We start from the raw sequence: 17,064 nt of genomic DNA, 5'->3' as shown, positions 1-17,064 counted from the left end.
AGTCTGTCAAAGATAGATAAGGCGGTCTCACTGTATGTGGCACGTGGCAGCTGCACTATGACGGCCAACAAAGCCATCTGCCAATCCATCAGCAGATTTAAAATGAGTCATGGATCTGTAGGGATGTGATGTACACGTTTCTAGAGGGGGAAGTATATCCAAAGTAGTCCTCATCCTGATGTGTGGCTCTGTCAAGATGTGCCTTGAGCATGACTACTCAAACACAATCTCTCTTCAATGTTGCAAAGAATGGGCCTGGCTTTTTGTCTTGGAGCATTCCGTTTGATTAGACCATAGTACAGTATCCTCACCCACTCCCGTAGGGAAGTTTCCTTGCAAAATCACCTTTGACCCCTAATTAATCAGCTAGTTTCTTTGTGGAATATCCTGTGGACCTTCTAGAAGGAGATGGTGAATCTTGTGAGGTGATTCGCCAAGCAGATTGTCAAAGTCAGTCTGAGAGAATTGTTTATTTTTTTTGAAAAGCTAATAAACTATGCGATAAGGGCAATGTGGTTGATGTAGCCTGTTCATGGTGGTGTAGATAGGAGGATAGTTGTAGATTACAGAATAATATTGATCAATTGATAATAGGGCCAATGGAATTTAATCCAGAGAAATAGAAAGCGATGCAGTTTGGAGAGCTGGTGAAGGTAGGACATGTACTCTGAATGCTAGGATACTAGTGAGTATTGAGGAATGGAGGTGGTCTTCAAATTTTGAAGTATATTATTATCAAAGTACATATATGCACATACAGTACAGTATATACAAGCCTGAGATTCATTTTCTTGTGGGCGTACTCAATAAATCCAATAACCATAGTAGAATCAATGAAAGACCACATCAACAGGGTGGGCAGCCAGTGTGCAAAAGATAACAAATTGCAAATATAAAAAGAAAGAATAATAATAATTAAATAAATAAGCAATGTATATCGAGAACATTAAATGAAGAGTTCATAAGTTGTGGGAATACTTCAGTGATGGGATGAGTGAAGTTGAGTGAAATTATCCCCTCTAGTTCAAGAGCCAGATGGTGGAGGGGTAAAAACTGTTCCTGAACCTGGTGGTGTGAGTCCTGAAACTCCTGAACCTTCTTCCCGATGACAGCAGTGAGGAGAGAGCATGTCCTGTGTGGTGGGGTCCTTGATGATGGATGCTGCTTTCCTGCAACAACAGTCCGTGTAGATGTGCTCAATGGTGGGGAGGGCTTTACCCGTGATGGACTAGGCTCCATCCATTACGTTTTGTAGGATTTTCCATTCAAGAGCATTTGGTTTGCAGACCAGGCTGTTATGCAGCCAGTCAATATGCTCTTCACGACACTTCTATAGAAGTTAGTCAAAGTTAGAGATGTCATGCTGTGTCTTCACAAACTCCTAAGGCACTTTGTAATTGCATTTTTGTGCTGGGCCCAGGATAGATCCTCTGAAAAGAGGAATTTAAAGTTGCTGACCCTCTCCACCTCTCATCCCCAATGAGGACTGGCTCAAGAACCTCTGGTTCCCTCCTCCTGAAGTCAACAATCAGCTGCTTGATCTTGCTTAGCTTGAGTGAGAGGGTGTTGATGTGGCACCACTCAGCCAGATTTTCAATCTCCTTCCTATCTGCTGATTCATCAGCCAGTGAGGATCGGGGGTCTTTGGTACACAAGCCCACGAACCCCATAAAGTGACAGCACAAGCAGGTGGAGTGGTGAAAGCTCATACCGAACATTTCACTTCATCAAGGATGGAATGTAGAAGCATCGAGGTTATGGTCCAACTTTAAAAAAACACCTGTTAGACCTCCACTGGCATACTGTACCCCTCTAATGAAGAGGTTTACAGGGATATTGTCTGGGATGAAGTATCACAATTATAAGGAGAGACTGGATAGGCTGGTACCTGAAAGCATAGACAGGAGGAAGCCTTTCTCATTGAAGAGGAATCCAAAATTAAGAGGGAATAAAGAGGGAAGTATGGGATTTAGAGGGGATCTGAAGGAGAGCACTTTCACCCAGGTGGCTGGAATATAAAGTGTACTGTCTGAGTGGCTGACGGAGGCACAGAAGGCTCCAAACAAGTGCCGGTGGATGGGATGAGTATAGATAGATGCTTTATGATCATGGACATGATGGGCCGACGCGCCTGATGCCTCATTACCAGAACTCTCAAACAAGCATCGAGACCTCACTTGGCTTGTAATGAAAAGGATCCTCCCCACCAGGTCCTTGGTGAATTGGCAGAGTCGCAATCCCATTGTCTCTGTTTTTGAGGTGACTGTGGTGTGGATGAATAATCCATCGAGCTCCTAATGAAATGTGTCTGTCAAGAAGGTCCGGAAAGGGATGCAGTCATCTTTGCCGAGGTTCATCCTGAACAGTTGCATTACATGGGTCTCTGTGCTCTACTGGCTGGTCCAGAGAGAGATACCAGTAAAGACATGGACTACTGCTAGAAGATTACGTTGGTCTTCCAGTGCCAAGAGCTGCCAGTACTTTGGTGACAGATACATTCTAAGAAACTGGAGTATGTGCTGAGGGACACACTAAATCTTGCTGCTGTCATTTCTAAAGCTCTGTGGAGAAGGATTACATTGGGACTGGGCTATGTAACAATCTCGCAGAGTCTCAGTGATGAGATGTTTGGGAATGAAGAATTTATGACTTTGACACTTCATATTAGTGAATTGCTTGGTACAGTGAATGTGGAAAATACCCTGCGCCCTAATCGTATTACTGTGTATTTTATGAATGAGTGTATTTTGGGAGAAATAACCACAAATCATTTTTAATTTAAACCAAGACTTTAATGTAGCACTTTAAAAATTAGTCTACAAGCCTTTTATTTCTAATTTATTTTCAGGTGGCTACTCAGAGATGTACGCTGCATTGTGTGATTACAATGGATTTCTCTTCAAAGAAGAGATCCAGTGGGTATGTCTACATTGAGTACAGTGCTTACAAAATTAACAGTTACTTCAGATGTGCACAGACACACACACAGAGACACCCCCCCCCCATCCCCCGGAAATCAGGCAGCATTTATGAAGGGAAATGAATAGATGATATTGTAGATTGAGACCCTGACCTGCTGAGTTGCTCCAGGATTTTTTTGTAGCTCCAGATGTCCAGCATCTGCAGTCTTTCCTGTGTCTCCAGCTACAGTTACTTCATAGAGAAAATCACGAGGTTATATGGTGGGGAATTGTGAGGCAGTAAATTCTGGCACATGGGTGTGGAAACAAAGCATTAATAATAGTAACACATATGACAACCCCCTCCGTGTTTATAGCAACAGGAACTAGGCAAATCAGCATACACGCCCTTGTAGTACACAGTCTGTAGTAAGAAAGGTGCTAAACATTGGAAAATATTTGACTGAAAAAAATGTTGTTACCTAATTCAGAAGGTGCAGAAACAATTTTGTCCCTGAAATTGACAATTAACTGGAATTACCTTGAAAAGCTAATAGAAGTGAGGGGGTAAATAGTGAAGGTTTATTTTTTGGACCATTGCCTGAGAGGAAGCCAAACAGAGTCTCATTGTATCTATGTATAATGACAATAAACATCATTCATTCATTCATTCTGTCACAACAATAACCATAGAGTGGGAGGACAGCCAACAATGTAACATTGAATAAAAAAAAGAGAATGAGACCAAGTCACTGTTGGTCTTTCAGTATAAAGTTAGTAGTAAGCAAAAATTACTGGGAACAATTCTGAGGATCAGTGGTTATAAAAACAGAGAAATGTATGACACTGAGGAAAACAATTAAGTTGAAACTGTCTGAAAAAGTGTAACCAGCCGTAAGGGCACTTAGTCCATAACTTTTAGTTTATGTAATTCCAACCGTACTTTTTAAATGCCTTGTGAGTTTACCGCCACTTCAGGCTCATACGCTCAGCAGCCTCTTCCTAAAGTCCAGAGAAGTAACGCTTTGACGAGAATCCTTATTTACCTTTTTTCAAAAAATGGAATTATGACTTGCCTTTAAAATTCCATGCAAACTAATTCTGATCATTTTATCTGAATAAAATGATCCGGTTGGTGCTCTGTTAATGGGAACTTTGACACAGCTGGCCTAAGAACTGGTAACACCTTAAGTTTCCAAGTTGATCTCTCAGGCCTAAGAACCCACTGCTTGGCTTTGAGAAAACGAGCCCTCTTGTACAATTAGTCTGCTGTCTGTGACAACTTTTTGTGATGCACTTGGAATGTAGCCTTGCACTGAGACTCTTGTTTTCTCTTCCCAGGATGTAGACACCATCTACCATAGTCAGAACACCAAGGAATTTAACCTTCTAGACTTCAGCCACTTGGATTCAAGGTGAAATAAGCCAAGTCTTAATACGGTTCATCGAGTTGAACTAAAGCTAAGGTTCTCTGTTGAGATACACCTAGGCTAAATCAATAAAAGAGTAGGACTTAGACCTTTTTTTAAAATTTTAGAGAAACAGGGTGGAACAGGCCATTCCAGTCACTGAGCCACGCCGCCCAGCAACCCACCGATTTAACCCTTGCCTAATCACAGGATGATTTACAATCTCCAATTAACCTGCTCATCAGTATGTCTTTGGACTATTGGAGGAAACCAGGGCACCTGGAGGAATTCCATGCTCACCCGGAAAAACGTACAAGTGTTCTTACGGAGGACACCCGAATTGAACTCTGAACTCCAACACCCCGAGCTGTAATAACACGGCGCTAACTGCTGAGCTACCGTAGCACCAAGACAAAGCAGAGGTTGATATAGGCCCTGATAATATTCTGGACCATTGACCTTAACTGCCACACTGAGCACGGCTCTGTGTTGTGGAGGCCGGTGAGCGTGGGATGGGGCACCACAGAAATGCAGGACGATAGCCGATCAGTTGCCGTAAAACCTTACAGCATCTTCGAACGTGATCAGGTTTCTATTCCTGCCGCCATCTCTAAGGAGTTTGTGTGCTCTCACTGTGACTGTGTGGGTTTCCTCCGAGTGCTCTAGTTTCCTCTCACACTCCAAAGGTGTACAGGTTAGGGTTAGTAATCTGTGGGCATGCTGTGCTGGAAATGTGGAGACACTTGTCCACCCAGCACAACCCTCACTGATTTGATTTGACGCAAACAACGCATTCACTGTATGTTCCGATGAACATGTGACAAACAAGGCTATCTTTATCTTTATCTAATCTTTGTCTAAAAAATCCTTAATCCATAGTTAGAGAAGCTGAAGATGGAAGGAAGTGTAACTGTGGTACAGGAGAATATTAGGTATTAGCGGATGTGAAACGTGTGCAAATGTGTTTTCCATTAGCTTGCAGTTATTTGAATCAATAGGTTTCAACAGGTTCATTTAATGTCAGAGAAATTAAATGAAGGGAGGCAGAGACAAAGATAGATAAGAGTTATCAGGAGGTAGTCACACCGAAAGGACAGGAGGTAGGCAAATGGGTGACAGTCAAGAGAGGCAGGGGGAGCAGACAGAGAGAGCAGAGCACCCCTGTGGCCGTTCCCATCAACAATAAGTATACCGTTTTGGATACAGTTGGTGGGGATGACCTACCAGGAACAAGTTGCAGTGGTCCTGTCTCTGGCACTGAGGTTGGACCCTCGACTAGGAAGGGGAGGAGGGAAGAGAAGAGAGCAGTAGTGATAGGGGATTCTATAGTCAGAGGGGCAGATAGGAGATTTTGTAGGGAAGATCGGGAGTCTCGGATGGTATGTTGCCTCCCTGGTGCCGGGGTCTGGGACATCTCAGATTGGGTGCAGGTTATTCTTGAGAGGGAGGGCAAGAATCCAGATGTTGTGGTCCATGTAGGGACCAATGACGTGGGTAGGATGAGTGAGGGGGTCCTGAGTAGGGAGTTCAGGGAGTTAGGTGTGAAGCTGAAGAGCAGGACCTCCAGGGTAACAATCTCAGGATTGCTACCTGTGCCACGTGCGAATGAGGCAAAGAACAGGAGGATTATAAAGATGAATACGTGGCTGAGAGGATGATGCAGGAGGGAGGGCTTCAGGTTTGTAGATAATTGGGCTTTGTTCCAGGGAAGGTGGGATCTGTTCCGACGGGTCGGTTTACACCTGAACTGGAGCGGTACTAACATTCTTGCAGGAAAGTTTGCTAGTGCTGCTCGGCGGGGGGGGGGGGGGGGGGGTGTTTAAACTAAATTTGCAGGGGGCAGGGAACCAGAATGTGAGAGAGGATAGCGAGATGAAGAATAAAGGACAGGTGGGGACTACACGGTTCTGAATATTAAGTGTGTAGTAGAGAAAGGTGAGGCGGAACAAGTGATAAGGAGGACACATGTACAGAAGGATGGTCTGACGGAACATGGAGTTAAATGTGTTGAAAGAATAAGTAAATTTAGGAAGGACAACAAAATTCTAGGGGCGTATAGCCCGATGGGAGTTCGGGGAGCTGGGTTAAGCACAATAGGCAGCGATTCAAACAGAGAGGGGAGAAATGGGCTAAAAATTCTATATCTGAATGCACGAAGTGTCAGAAATAAGGCGGATGAGCTCGAAGCTCAGGTGCGAATGGGTAACTATGATGTTGTTGGGATAACGGAGACATGGCTGCAGGGAGATCAGACCTGGGAAATGAATGTACAAGGGTATACGTGCTATTGTGGGGACAGAAATGTGGGCAGAGGGGGTGGGGTGGCCCTGTTGGTGAGGAATGAGATTCAGTCCTTTGCAAGGGGGAACATAGGATCAGGAGAAGTAGAGTCTGTGTGGGTAGAACTGAGGAACAGTAAGGGCAAAAAGACCCTAATGGGTGTTGTCTACAGGCCTCCAAACAGTAGCATGGATATTGGGTGCAAGTTGAATAGGGAGTTAACATTGGCATGTGGCAAAGGTAATGTCGCAGTAGTTATGAGGGATTTCAACATGCAGGTGAACTAGAAGAATCAGGTTGGTGCTGGACCCCAGGATAGGGAGTTTGTAGAGTGCCTATGGTATGGATGCATTCTTGGAACAGCTTGTACGAGAGCCGACCAGGGACAAGGCTATTCTGGATTTAGTGTTGTGTAATGAACAGGATTTGATAAGCGATCTTGAAGTAAAGGAGCCATTAGGAGGTAGTGATCATAATATGATAAGTTTTTATCTGCAATTTGAGAAGGATAAGGGCAGATCGGAGGTGTCAGTGTTGCAGTTGAACAAAGGAGACTATGGAGCCATGAGGGAGGAGCTGGCCAAAGTTAAATGGACGGATATCCTAGCAGAAAAGACAGTGGAACAGCAATGGCAGGTATTCTTGGGAATAATGCACAAGGTGCAAGATCAGTTCATCCCCCGGAGAAGGAAGGATTCAAAGGGGGGAAAGGGGCCACAGTGGTTGACAAAGAAAGTCAGAGATTGCATAGCATTAAAAAAAAAAGAAGTATGACAGAGCTAAGGTGAGTGGGAAGACAGATGATTGGGAAATTTTTAAGGAACAACAGAACTTAACTAAAAAGGCAATACGGGGAGAAAAAATGAGGTACGAACGCAAGCTAGCCAGGAATATAAAGGAGGATGGCAAAAGCTTTTTTAGGTACGTGAAGAGAAAGAAGATAGTTAAGAACAATGTTGGGCCCTTGAAGAATGAATTGGGTGAAATTGTTATGGGAAACAGAGAAATGGCAGAAGAATTTAATAAGTACTTTAGATCTGTCTTCACTAGGGAAGAAACAAGCAATCTCCCAAATGTATGGATGGGCCAAGGACATAGGGTAACAGAGGAAGTGAAACAGATTGACATTAGGAAGGAAACAGTGATTAGTAGACTGATGGGACTGAAGGCTAATAAATCCCCAGGTCCAGATGGTCTGCATCCTAGGGTACTAAAGGAGGTGGCTCTGGAAATTGCGGATTCATGGGTAATCATTTTCCAATGTTCCTTAGATTCAGGATCAGTTCCTGAGGATTGGAGAATGGCTAATGTTATCCCACTTTTTAAGAAAGGAGGGAGGGAGAAAACAGAGAACTATCATCCTGTCAGCCTAACATCAGTAGTGGGGAAGATGCTAGAGTCCATTATTAAAGATGAAATAGTGGCATATCTACATAGCAGTGATAGGATTGGGCCGAGCCAGCATGGATTTACCAAGGGCAAATCATGCTTGACTAATCTATTGGAGTTTTTTGAGGATGTAACCAGGAAGTTAGACAAGGGAGATCCAGTGGATGTAGTGTACCTCGATTTTCAGAAGGCATTTGATAAGGTCCCACATAGGAGATTGGTGGGTAAAATCAGAGTTCATGGCATTGGGGGGAAGATATTGACATGGATAGAAAACTGGTTGGCAGATAGAAAGCAAAGGGTAGCGGTGAATGGGTGTTTTTCGGAATGGCAGGTGGTGACTAGTGGGGTGCCACAGGGCTCGGTATTGGGACCACAGCTGTTTACAATTTACATCAACGATTTAGATGAAGGCATTGAGAATAACATCAGCAAGTTTGCTGATGATACTAAGCTGGGTGGCAGTGTGACATGTGATGAGGATGTTAGGAGAATTCAGGGTTACTTGGATAGGCTGGGTGAGTGGGCAGATACTTGGCAGATGACGTTTAATGTGAATAAGTGTGAGGTTATCCACTTTGGGAGTAAGAACAGGAAGGCAGATTATTATCTGAGCGGTGTAGAGTTAGGTAAGGGAGAAATACAAAGAGATCTAGGAGTCCTTGTTCATCAGTCACTGAAGGTGAATGAGCAAGTGCAGCAGGCAGTGAAGAAGGCTAATGGAATGTTGGTCTTTATTACAAAGGGAATTGAGTACAAAAGCAAGGAAATCCTTTTGCATTTGTACAGGGCCCTGGTGAGACCACACCTGGAGTATTGTGTACAGTTTTGGTCTCCAGGGTTAAGGAAGGACATCCTGGCTGTAGAGGAAGTGCAGCGTAGATTCACGAGGTTAATTCCTGGGATGTCCGGACTGTCTTACGCAGAGAGGTTAGAGAGACTGGGCTTGTACACGCTGGAATTAAGGAGATTGAGAGGGGATCTGATTGAAACATATAAGATTATTAAGGGATTGGACAAGATAGAGGCAGGAAATATGTTCCAGATGCTGGGAGAGTCCAGTACCAGAGGGCATGGTTTGAGAATAAGGGGTAGGTCATTTAGGACAGAGTTAAGGAAAAACTTCTTCTCCCAGAGAGTTGTGGGGGTGTGGAATGCACTGCCTCAGAAGGCAGTGGAGGCCAATTCTCTGGATGCTTTCAAGAAGGAGCTAGATAGGTATCTTATGGATAGGGGAATCAAGGGATATGGGGACAAGGCAGGAACCGGGTATTGATAGTAGATGATCAGCCATGATCTCAGAATGGCGGTGCAGGCTCGAAGGGCCGAATGGTCTACTTCTGCACCTATTGTCTATTGTCTATAAATGTATACAATATATATCCTGAAATTCTTTTTCTTCACAAACTTCCATGAAAGCAGAGGAGTGCCCCAAAGAATGAATGACAGTTAAATGTTAGAACCCCAAAGCCCCCTCCCTCCCACACACAAGCAGCAGAAAGACAGCAACCCACCCCCAATGAGCAAAAAAGCATCGGTGCCCTCCACCGAGCACTGGAGTGTGCAGCAAAGCATCGGTAAAGACACAGACTTGCAGTACCCCAAAGACTACTCGTTCACCTGGTAATCTGACATACCACAGGCTCTCTCTCTCTCTCTCTCCCTAATAAGGGAAAAACAGGTGTCCCCATTTCACAGCAAGAGGGGAAACATGGAGACATAACAAATAACTCACTGATTTACGATGTTAAAAGTCTGTTGCGTCGCTTATTGGAGCTCTGCGCCCAGAGATTCAGCCCGCAGAAAGGTGCAGATCTCCGGACACAGCCCACAGCAGCTAAACCACTGCTCCCAATGTTCCGTGTTCTCCTGTGACGCCTCGGTCAGGGGCACCAGCCTAGAATCAGCCCATCTCCAGAGCCACAAAAATCTGGCACCCTGGAGGCAAGGAAGTTTTCCAGGCCATGTGCTTGGGATATCAAAAAATGGCCGGTTACGAGACCCTGAGAGTGGATACCAATCCCGCAGAGAACTGAAGTCAGAGTGTAACTCCGGGTCAGGGTCTTCAAAAGAACCTTGAAAAGGGAAAAAGAGATGTGAAATATAGAAATAGAGCTGTTTCCGAAGACGCAAGCAAAGGAGTCGCTGTTTAGCGCCATCATCGCTTCGCACGAAACGGCGACTCCTTTGCTTGCGTCTTCGGAAACAGCTCGTAATGATTTTTCTCCTATTTGTTTCTGAATGTACTTCTGCTAATGTTAGTTTCACTGGTGCTGGCAACCCTTCTATGTTATTCATTATTTGTTTGTCTAGACAGTGAGTCATGGTTGCATTTTCTCTCGTTTGTGTAGTGTAAAGCTTCATATTATCCAGGTCCCCAAAGGGATTGAGTGTTGGGAAGGGGTGGGGAGGGGATGTGATGCACTGTGGAGAGCAGGCAGGGGGGTGCTGTGAGAACCCTTTGAAATGATTTACACTTTACAAACTGTTCTGTGTAATATTTACTGTCTTAATCAACCATTTATAGTATATGCCCTGTGACTACTTTACCAGGTACAATTAGGTATAAAGCAGCCACTGGGTGACCTTCTGCTGCCGTAGCCCATCCACCTCTGTGTTGTGTGCACAGAGATGCTCCTCGCTGTTACATGTGACTATTTCACTTACTGTCACCTTCCTGCCAACTTGAACCAGTCTGGCCATTCTCCTCTCACCTCACTCGTTAACAAGGCGTTTCTGCCCACAGAACTGCTGCACTCTGCACCAGTTTTTAAAGTCTTGCACCATTCTCTGTAAACTCCAGAGGCTGTTGCGTGCAAAAGCCCCAGGAGACCAGCAGTTTCTGAGATACGCAAACCAACCTGTCTAGCACCAACAATCATTCAAGTCAAAGTCACTTGGACCACATTTCCTCCCTATTCTGATGTCTGGTCTGAACAACAACTGAACCTCTTGACCATGCCTGCATGCTTTTATGCACTGAGTTGCTGCCACATGATTGGTTGATTACACAAGCAGATGTGCCTAATAAAGTGACCACTGACTGTATATGTTCTTTCAAACAGAGATATCTCATTGAGTGTGGCAGCCTTGGCATTCAATCAATGGTTTACAAAACTTTTCTCCAAGGATTTGCGACTGGTAAGTTAATCTGGATCAACTTAGAAATATGATGCCAAGATTCGGTCTGGCAGATACTCTGGGTAGGATTGCCAGAGAATGTGGAAGGCTTTATAATCACGTTAATAATCAACTTTAAATTCAGATTATCTTCAGCTGAACTACTGTGTTCCAAATGATTCCTTTGTGATTCCAGTAAATATTCCCAATATTTACTGCAGTAATATTCTGATAATTGGTTGAGATATTATATAAAGTGATGATTCATAATATTAATAAACATTTACCGTCATCTGAAGAGTAGTGGTGAGGGTAAGTTGGGGGAAGAGTCCTTCTAGTAGCCTGATGGTCCTAGCTGGCATAATAATTCTGTTGCTCTAGTATCTAATTTTATCAGAGTAATTATAATTTTGCCATTTGCACAAATGTTTCTGCTTGGGAAAGTGAGTATGTATAACTGGAGTATTCTTTAGAGAACTGTTGCTCTAGAAATCTTTGGAAATGGTAAAAGGCTTCCAACTGTGGATTGGTATTTAATTCTCAGCCTAACTAGGTAATCATGAAACGTCAATGATGATTGATTGATTCACATGAAGGACTGATTGGTGTCTGTCCAAATTCCTTACTGACAATCAATTTGCGCACATGGCTGAATATTGCTCCAACTATTAAAGGGCACCGTACTTGGATTTGTATAAAACTTTTCCATGACTGACCTGGTGATTAGACAGCAAGCAGTATAACTACGTAAGTATGTTAAAATGGTATTTGGCAAGAGCACAAATCCAGTGGTAAATCTTGTATAACTTGGATATGAATTGAATTGTTTCAACAAAAAGCATTTTTAAACTTGTGTCGCAAGTTGGTTAGCAATTAACAGTCAATTATTAATGAATTTAGTGTTAGACACTGACAGATGGAATAGACTAACTGTCCACTGTAGTGATTTTTGAAATGGGTTTTCATTTAAAAGGTGATTATTGGAAGCTATACTTGCAATTATACAGCAGGGTAAACCTGAGATGTTATTAACGGGGTAAATTGAAAACTGGCGGTATTGATTAATTTAGATTTCTTTTTTTTAAAAGTAGTCTAACTAGAGTGTAATTTAAGATGTTGGTTGATAAGTATAGCAGAATTGGAAAAAAATAGAACTTTGAAGTGTTGGTTAAAACAGGGATTTTTGTAGTCTAATCTCAGAGTTTGTTATAAACTATTTTATAATACGCTGTGATTTGTCAAGAACTCCAGTTTGATAACAGACTTGACTGGCAGAAAATGAATGATAGTTCCTTTAGTACCTTTACTACACCATGTTAATAGACGTTTTTATTTTACTGTCCTCCTGAGCCAAACTCTCAGTGTTTCACACAGATTTTATTTCCTATACATTTTGCTTTATGGATCTAGTAAAATTGCACTATCGAGCAGCCAAACTGCAATTTAAGGGGTTTGGATGTGCTGTCCAAATGAGGAAATAATTTCTGGTTATTAAAGATCCTGAAGCTGGAACTTTTAATTTGGTTGGTGTAGTGTGAAGGAAAACTGCATGAAGGATATGAAGAAGGAATTAATTGGGTCTGGTGTTTCCTTGGTGTATAAGGAAATGTGTGAAAAATCCACACTCCTTAACATAGTCATGAATATTAAATGGCACTTGGAATATTTTTTAATCACTAGTTGTTGAGTAAGAGAAGTAATTTGATTATGAGATTGATTTTCCATTCAAATAGTTGTGTATCCCACAGTCTACTGATAATATTTTTAAAACCCTTTAAATTGAAGTGATAAATAGGCTTATCTCATCTGAAGCTGGAAATAGATTAATGTACAGAATCTAATTCCTCTCAGGCTGTTGTTCTTCACATTTTGTTATCCCTAAACTATTATTTCTTTCCTTCATCTGCAGAATTTCTCAAGCTTCTTCCCCAATGTAATTCTAATTTCTGGCTCAGAGTACCTGTATTATTCTCCTTTAGCTCCACTTTTTGTAGCAGAAAGAGATTTGGCATTCTATGGGAGATGCTGTCCCAGCTTTATCATTACATTTTTGTACAATTCAGGTCAATCAACAATTAGTTAACAAATTTCATGACATGTGCTGGTGATATCAAACCTGGTCCTGATTCTGAAGCTGACAGTAAGTGGGGGGAATGGAATTGGCCAGGCTCACAAGTAATTTGTGTACTAGCACATAACAGTAAATATATATGCTTTATATTATTGTTTTTCTTGTCATTGACAGAGCCCTGATGTGATAGAACAGATCTTGTATGTAATCAGTTTGTCCACCAAACTAGAGGAGCTGGTTTTAGAAAATGCTGGAATTAAGTTGTAAGTAGACAAGTGATCTTGAAGCCATTTCTGTTATTGTTAATGTTCAGTAATGCGCTTTCTCTCTCCCTCCTGTAATCAAGCGACTTTCTCCCTGGGGTGCTGGTTTCATGGCTTTGAGGAATTATCCTTGAACCCAGGCAGCAGTTAACCTATTAGTAATTGGCAGGTTCTCCGTCAGCAGAGTTATAATTTGTAGCAGGACAGGATATCACAGCTGAACCAGAAACTCGGAAAGACTCATTGTGCAGATACAAATACACACTTTGGATGGAAATCATAGTTTATTTTTATAAAGAGACAAAGCACCTCCACTGCTGTCTCTGTGGAATTTGCTCATTTCCCTCGGGTGCTCCAAATGTGTTCAGCTTCCCAAAGATGTGCTGTCTGGTAGGTTCTGTTATCCCTTTTGTAGCTGGGTGACAAGAGGAGAGTTGAAAGGCATGTGAGATAGGATGAGTGCAGGAAATAACTGGGGGAACGTTTGCTTTGAGATTCAGTGTAGACTCAATATACGGGTGAGCATTACATCACTGGGGAAGGGGGTTTCATTCCTAGGAGACGGTCCATATCACAATTCTGCATAATGCAAAGCTGTATCATCTGTGTATACACCAAGAAATACTAGTTGTAAAAGAAAATTATTTATTTATTCTTTCATTCATTCATCCACCCATTTATTTATTTATTTATTTATCTATTAGTTATTTGTTTATTTATTTTTCTTCGCAAGTTCTGTGAGTGAATTTTATTCCATATCTCAACATTCTGGATAATGATTTGGGAATTCCGTTAGGGTAAATTTGGGAAAAACCTATATTAAGAAATATGAATAATATTTCATATGCCCCACCTTTTAGCTAGAAGAACCAATAATGATGTCGCTGTTGCTTTTGTTGAACTTATAATTGCTAAAATTAATGGACTTTTAAGGGAGATGATGAAAATGTTAATGTAAAGGAAATACATTATTATTTTTGCTAGCAACACTCACAAAATGCTGGAGGAATTCAGCAGGCCAGGGTCTCTGCCCAAAACGTTGACTGTATTCTTTCCCATAGGTCCTACCTGGCCTTCTGAGTTCCTCCAGCACTTTGTGTGTGTTGCTTGGATTTCCAGCATCTGCAGTTTTCTCTTTAAACTGAATGAAAGGTTTAGTTGTGCGAATTCCTTTAATATTGACTGCAAATCAAACAGTAGCATGCGTCACCAATGCCATTCATAAGATTGTTATTGGAAGGAATTCTTTTAAATTGTAATAAGACAGACAACTGCAGGACATGGAACTTGTCACACAGTGTTCGACACTCAGTCCTGAATTCTAATATACTCTCAGTTCAGACTACCAGACTAAGTACCTGAAGGAGTAGTATTCTCTTGGAAATTAATAACTAATTTGTTGACAGGTTTAACTTATTTCTGTTCACACGGTACTAAATGTATTTGTTTTTTGTTTGATGACTTGTACATAAGGGGTAAATGAATAATGTCTTTGTGAATTTATTACTTTGCAAGAAGAAAATCATCTTTATTAAATGATTAAAGAAAGCTTGTGCACTACTGTATAGAATATTAAGTCTTCACCGAACCATTTAGAGCTACATTGTGCATATAGCTGAGATTAATAACTTTATTATAAAATGATCATATCTGTTGAAGCAAATCTAATGACATGGAGCATGAAATGGAGTTAGTGATTCCACTTATAAGAAGGATCTCCTACTGTGCACACCCCGAATCACTCTCTGTTTACTTTCATAGAATTTAATGTTATATCATCCAACACACCTGCGAATGGGTCCTTTTCCTTTGTTTTGATGCAGTGACATAATTCTATCCAAAGACAAAAGGAACCATATTGGCCAGTATTATAGAAACGGGATTTTTATGTTGGCCGTGTATTAAAATTTTAATCAGTGTGTCCATCATTGAAGTGTACGTCTCTTTCAGTGATACCGCACAGAAAATAGCACAGGCTTTAGAAGAGAATGTGAATCCAGCTCTTCACACAATAAACCTATCCAACAATCAACTGGAGGACAAAGGTAAACATCAGATATTGTTTAGTTCAAGTTTATTGATTTAGTCTTCACTACTTAAGTAGTTACAGAACAATTACAGCATTGATTTGTTTTTTTCATTTTGAGGTCGTTGCAAATCCTGCTGAAAACCATCATATCTTCTTTGTCCAGTGGGGAGACAAGCAAACTCCACAAATGTGATTTTAGGGGTGTCAAGCGAAAGGATATTTCTCCTAATATCCTTCTTAGACATTATCTTTTTCTTCCAAATTGATAAGATGCAGTCCCTTTTGAACATTTTAGCTGAGCACAGTGAAATTTTACTACCAATTGTTGAGTTCTAACTCTGACTAAGAAGCTATCACAAGGCATGAATTGATGTCTTTTGGATGGGATTTCAATGCCTCTATTTGTGAATTAGCAATTCTGTTCCAACTGTGAGCTTCCAAGTGACTATAAAATTCATGTAATCCTCCCACAGAACATATTCTAAACTGTGACACAGGAGCTACAGTACAAAGTATAAACCAAATTTACCCTTTCCACTTTTGTGGGGCTGAGATGTCTGTCGTAAATCCCCTTTCAAAGGATTTCCTTGATGTTCCTCAACTCGAATCCCTCCTACAGTTCTGCCCCAGTGCCCCCTGTCTTGTGTATGGCTGACCACTCCCTGCCCCCTCTCACTGTTGCTCCTAGTACTTACTGACCTCTTCCCTTTTCCACTTCAAGTGTACCTAGGCCTGATTCTATCTGTTTTGTTCCTCTCTCTGCCATCTTCCCCTCCCTCACAGTCTAGGCCTTGTGCATGATAGAATTTGGCAGCCTGGGAGCATTGCAGAAAGTTGGCTCAAGCCACTCACCCTAACCTCTGTTCATCACAGATTCGGAGAATGTCTAGACCGCGTTGTTTAATTTTCCTATCTGTATATCTGTGATTCTTTACTTGGCTCTTTGAATCATTGCTGGTACGTTGGAAACCTACTAAAGTGTGATCAAAACTAAAGTGTGTAACAGTTTGTGCTCTAGAGTCACAGCCACAAGCCATTTGGCCCATCTAGTCCATGCTGAAACCATTCAAACTACCTACTGTTCTGACAACAGTTCACAGCAATAAGCCTTCAGAAATACTCTTTCACAGTGTTTTGGTAGATTTTAATAAAACATTCAATGCATTTTATGGAATATATGGCTACAGGATAATTAAGCTAAACCCATCTAGTCATTTTCATTCTAAGGCTGGGGTGGGAAAGTAGATTAAATAATCACTTGCCTATCTTTCTGTCAAGGGTGAAGTCGTATATTCATCCGTGTGACTGTCTTCATTATTTCATACAAAATCTTCAACGTGGTCAAATAGCATCAGAAATGACTGTAATAAAACTCTGATGATTCACTACCCATTCCTAATGGTTGGGCTTCTGCTCACTGAGTGATGTTTGCTTTTCTCCCTTCCAATTCATCTCATGTTCACTTTGAACAAAAGGATCCTGTACTGAAAGTTTATTAGAACATCGTGTAACATGGGGAGGGGTGTGGTTTATAAAAAGAGTGAACTGGAAGTGTGTTGGGCTATTAATAGGAATAAAATCCATGGGTTTAGTAAATCCACCG

The 17,064-nt window shown here is 41.7% G+C and overlaps 1 protein-coding gene across 2 annotated transcripts in view; it reads left to right on the top strand.

Annotated features, from left to right (window-relative positions):
• carmil2 (capping protein regulator and myosin 1 linker 2) overlaps positions 1–17,064 on the top strand; it is a 151,205-nt gene that overhangs the window by 50,385 nt on the left and 83,756 nt on the right. For both annotated transcript variants that reach the window (XM_073069923.1, XM_073069924.1), the window contains 5 exons: positions 2,849–2,919; positions 4,242–4,315; positions 11,044–11,119; positions 13,344–13,432; positions 15,383–15,477. In XM_073069923.1, the coding sequence (XP_072926024.1) occupies positions 2,849–2,919; positions 4,242–4,315; positions 11,044–11,119; positions 13,344–13,432; positions 15,383–15,477 (405 nt within the window). The remainder of the gene's footprint in view (positions 1–2,848; positions 2,920–4,241; positions 4,316–11,043; positions 11,120–13,343; positions 13,433–15,382; positions 15,478–17,064) is intronic.

This window comes from Hemitrygon akajei, chromosome 17 (assembly GCF_048418815.1).
Source record: "Hemitrygon akajei chromosome 17, sHemAka1.3, whole genome shotgun sequence".
In the NCBI taxonomy this organism is placed as follows: Eukaryota; Metazoa; Chordata; class Chondrichthyes; order Myliobatiformes; family Dasyatidae; genus Hemitrygon; species Hemitrygon akajei.
Note: the sequence above shows the minus strand (reverse complement) of the source record. Positions and strands in the feature narration are given on the sequence as shown.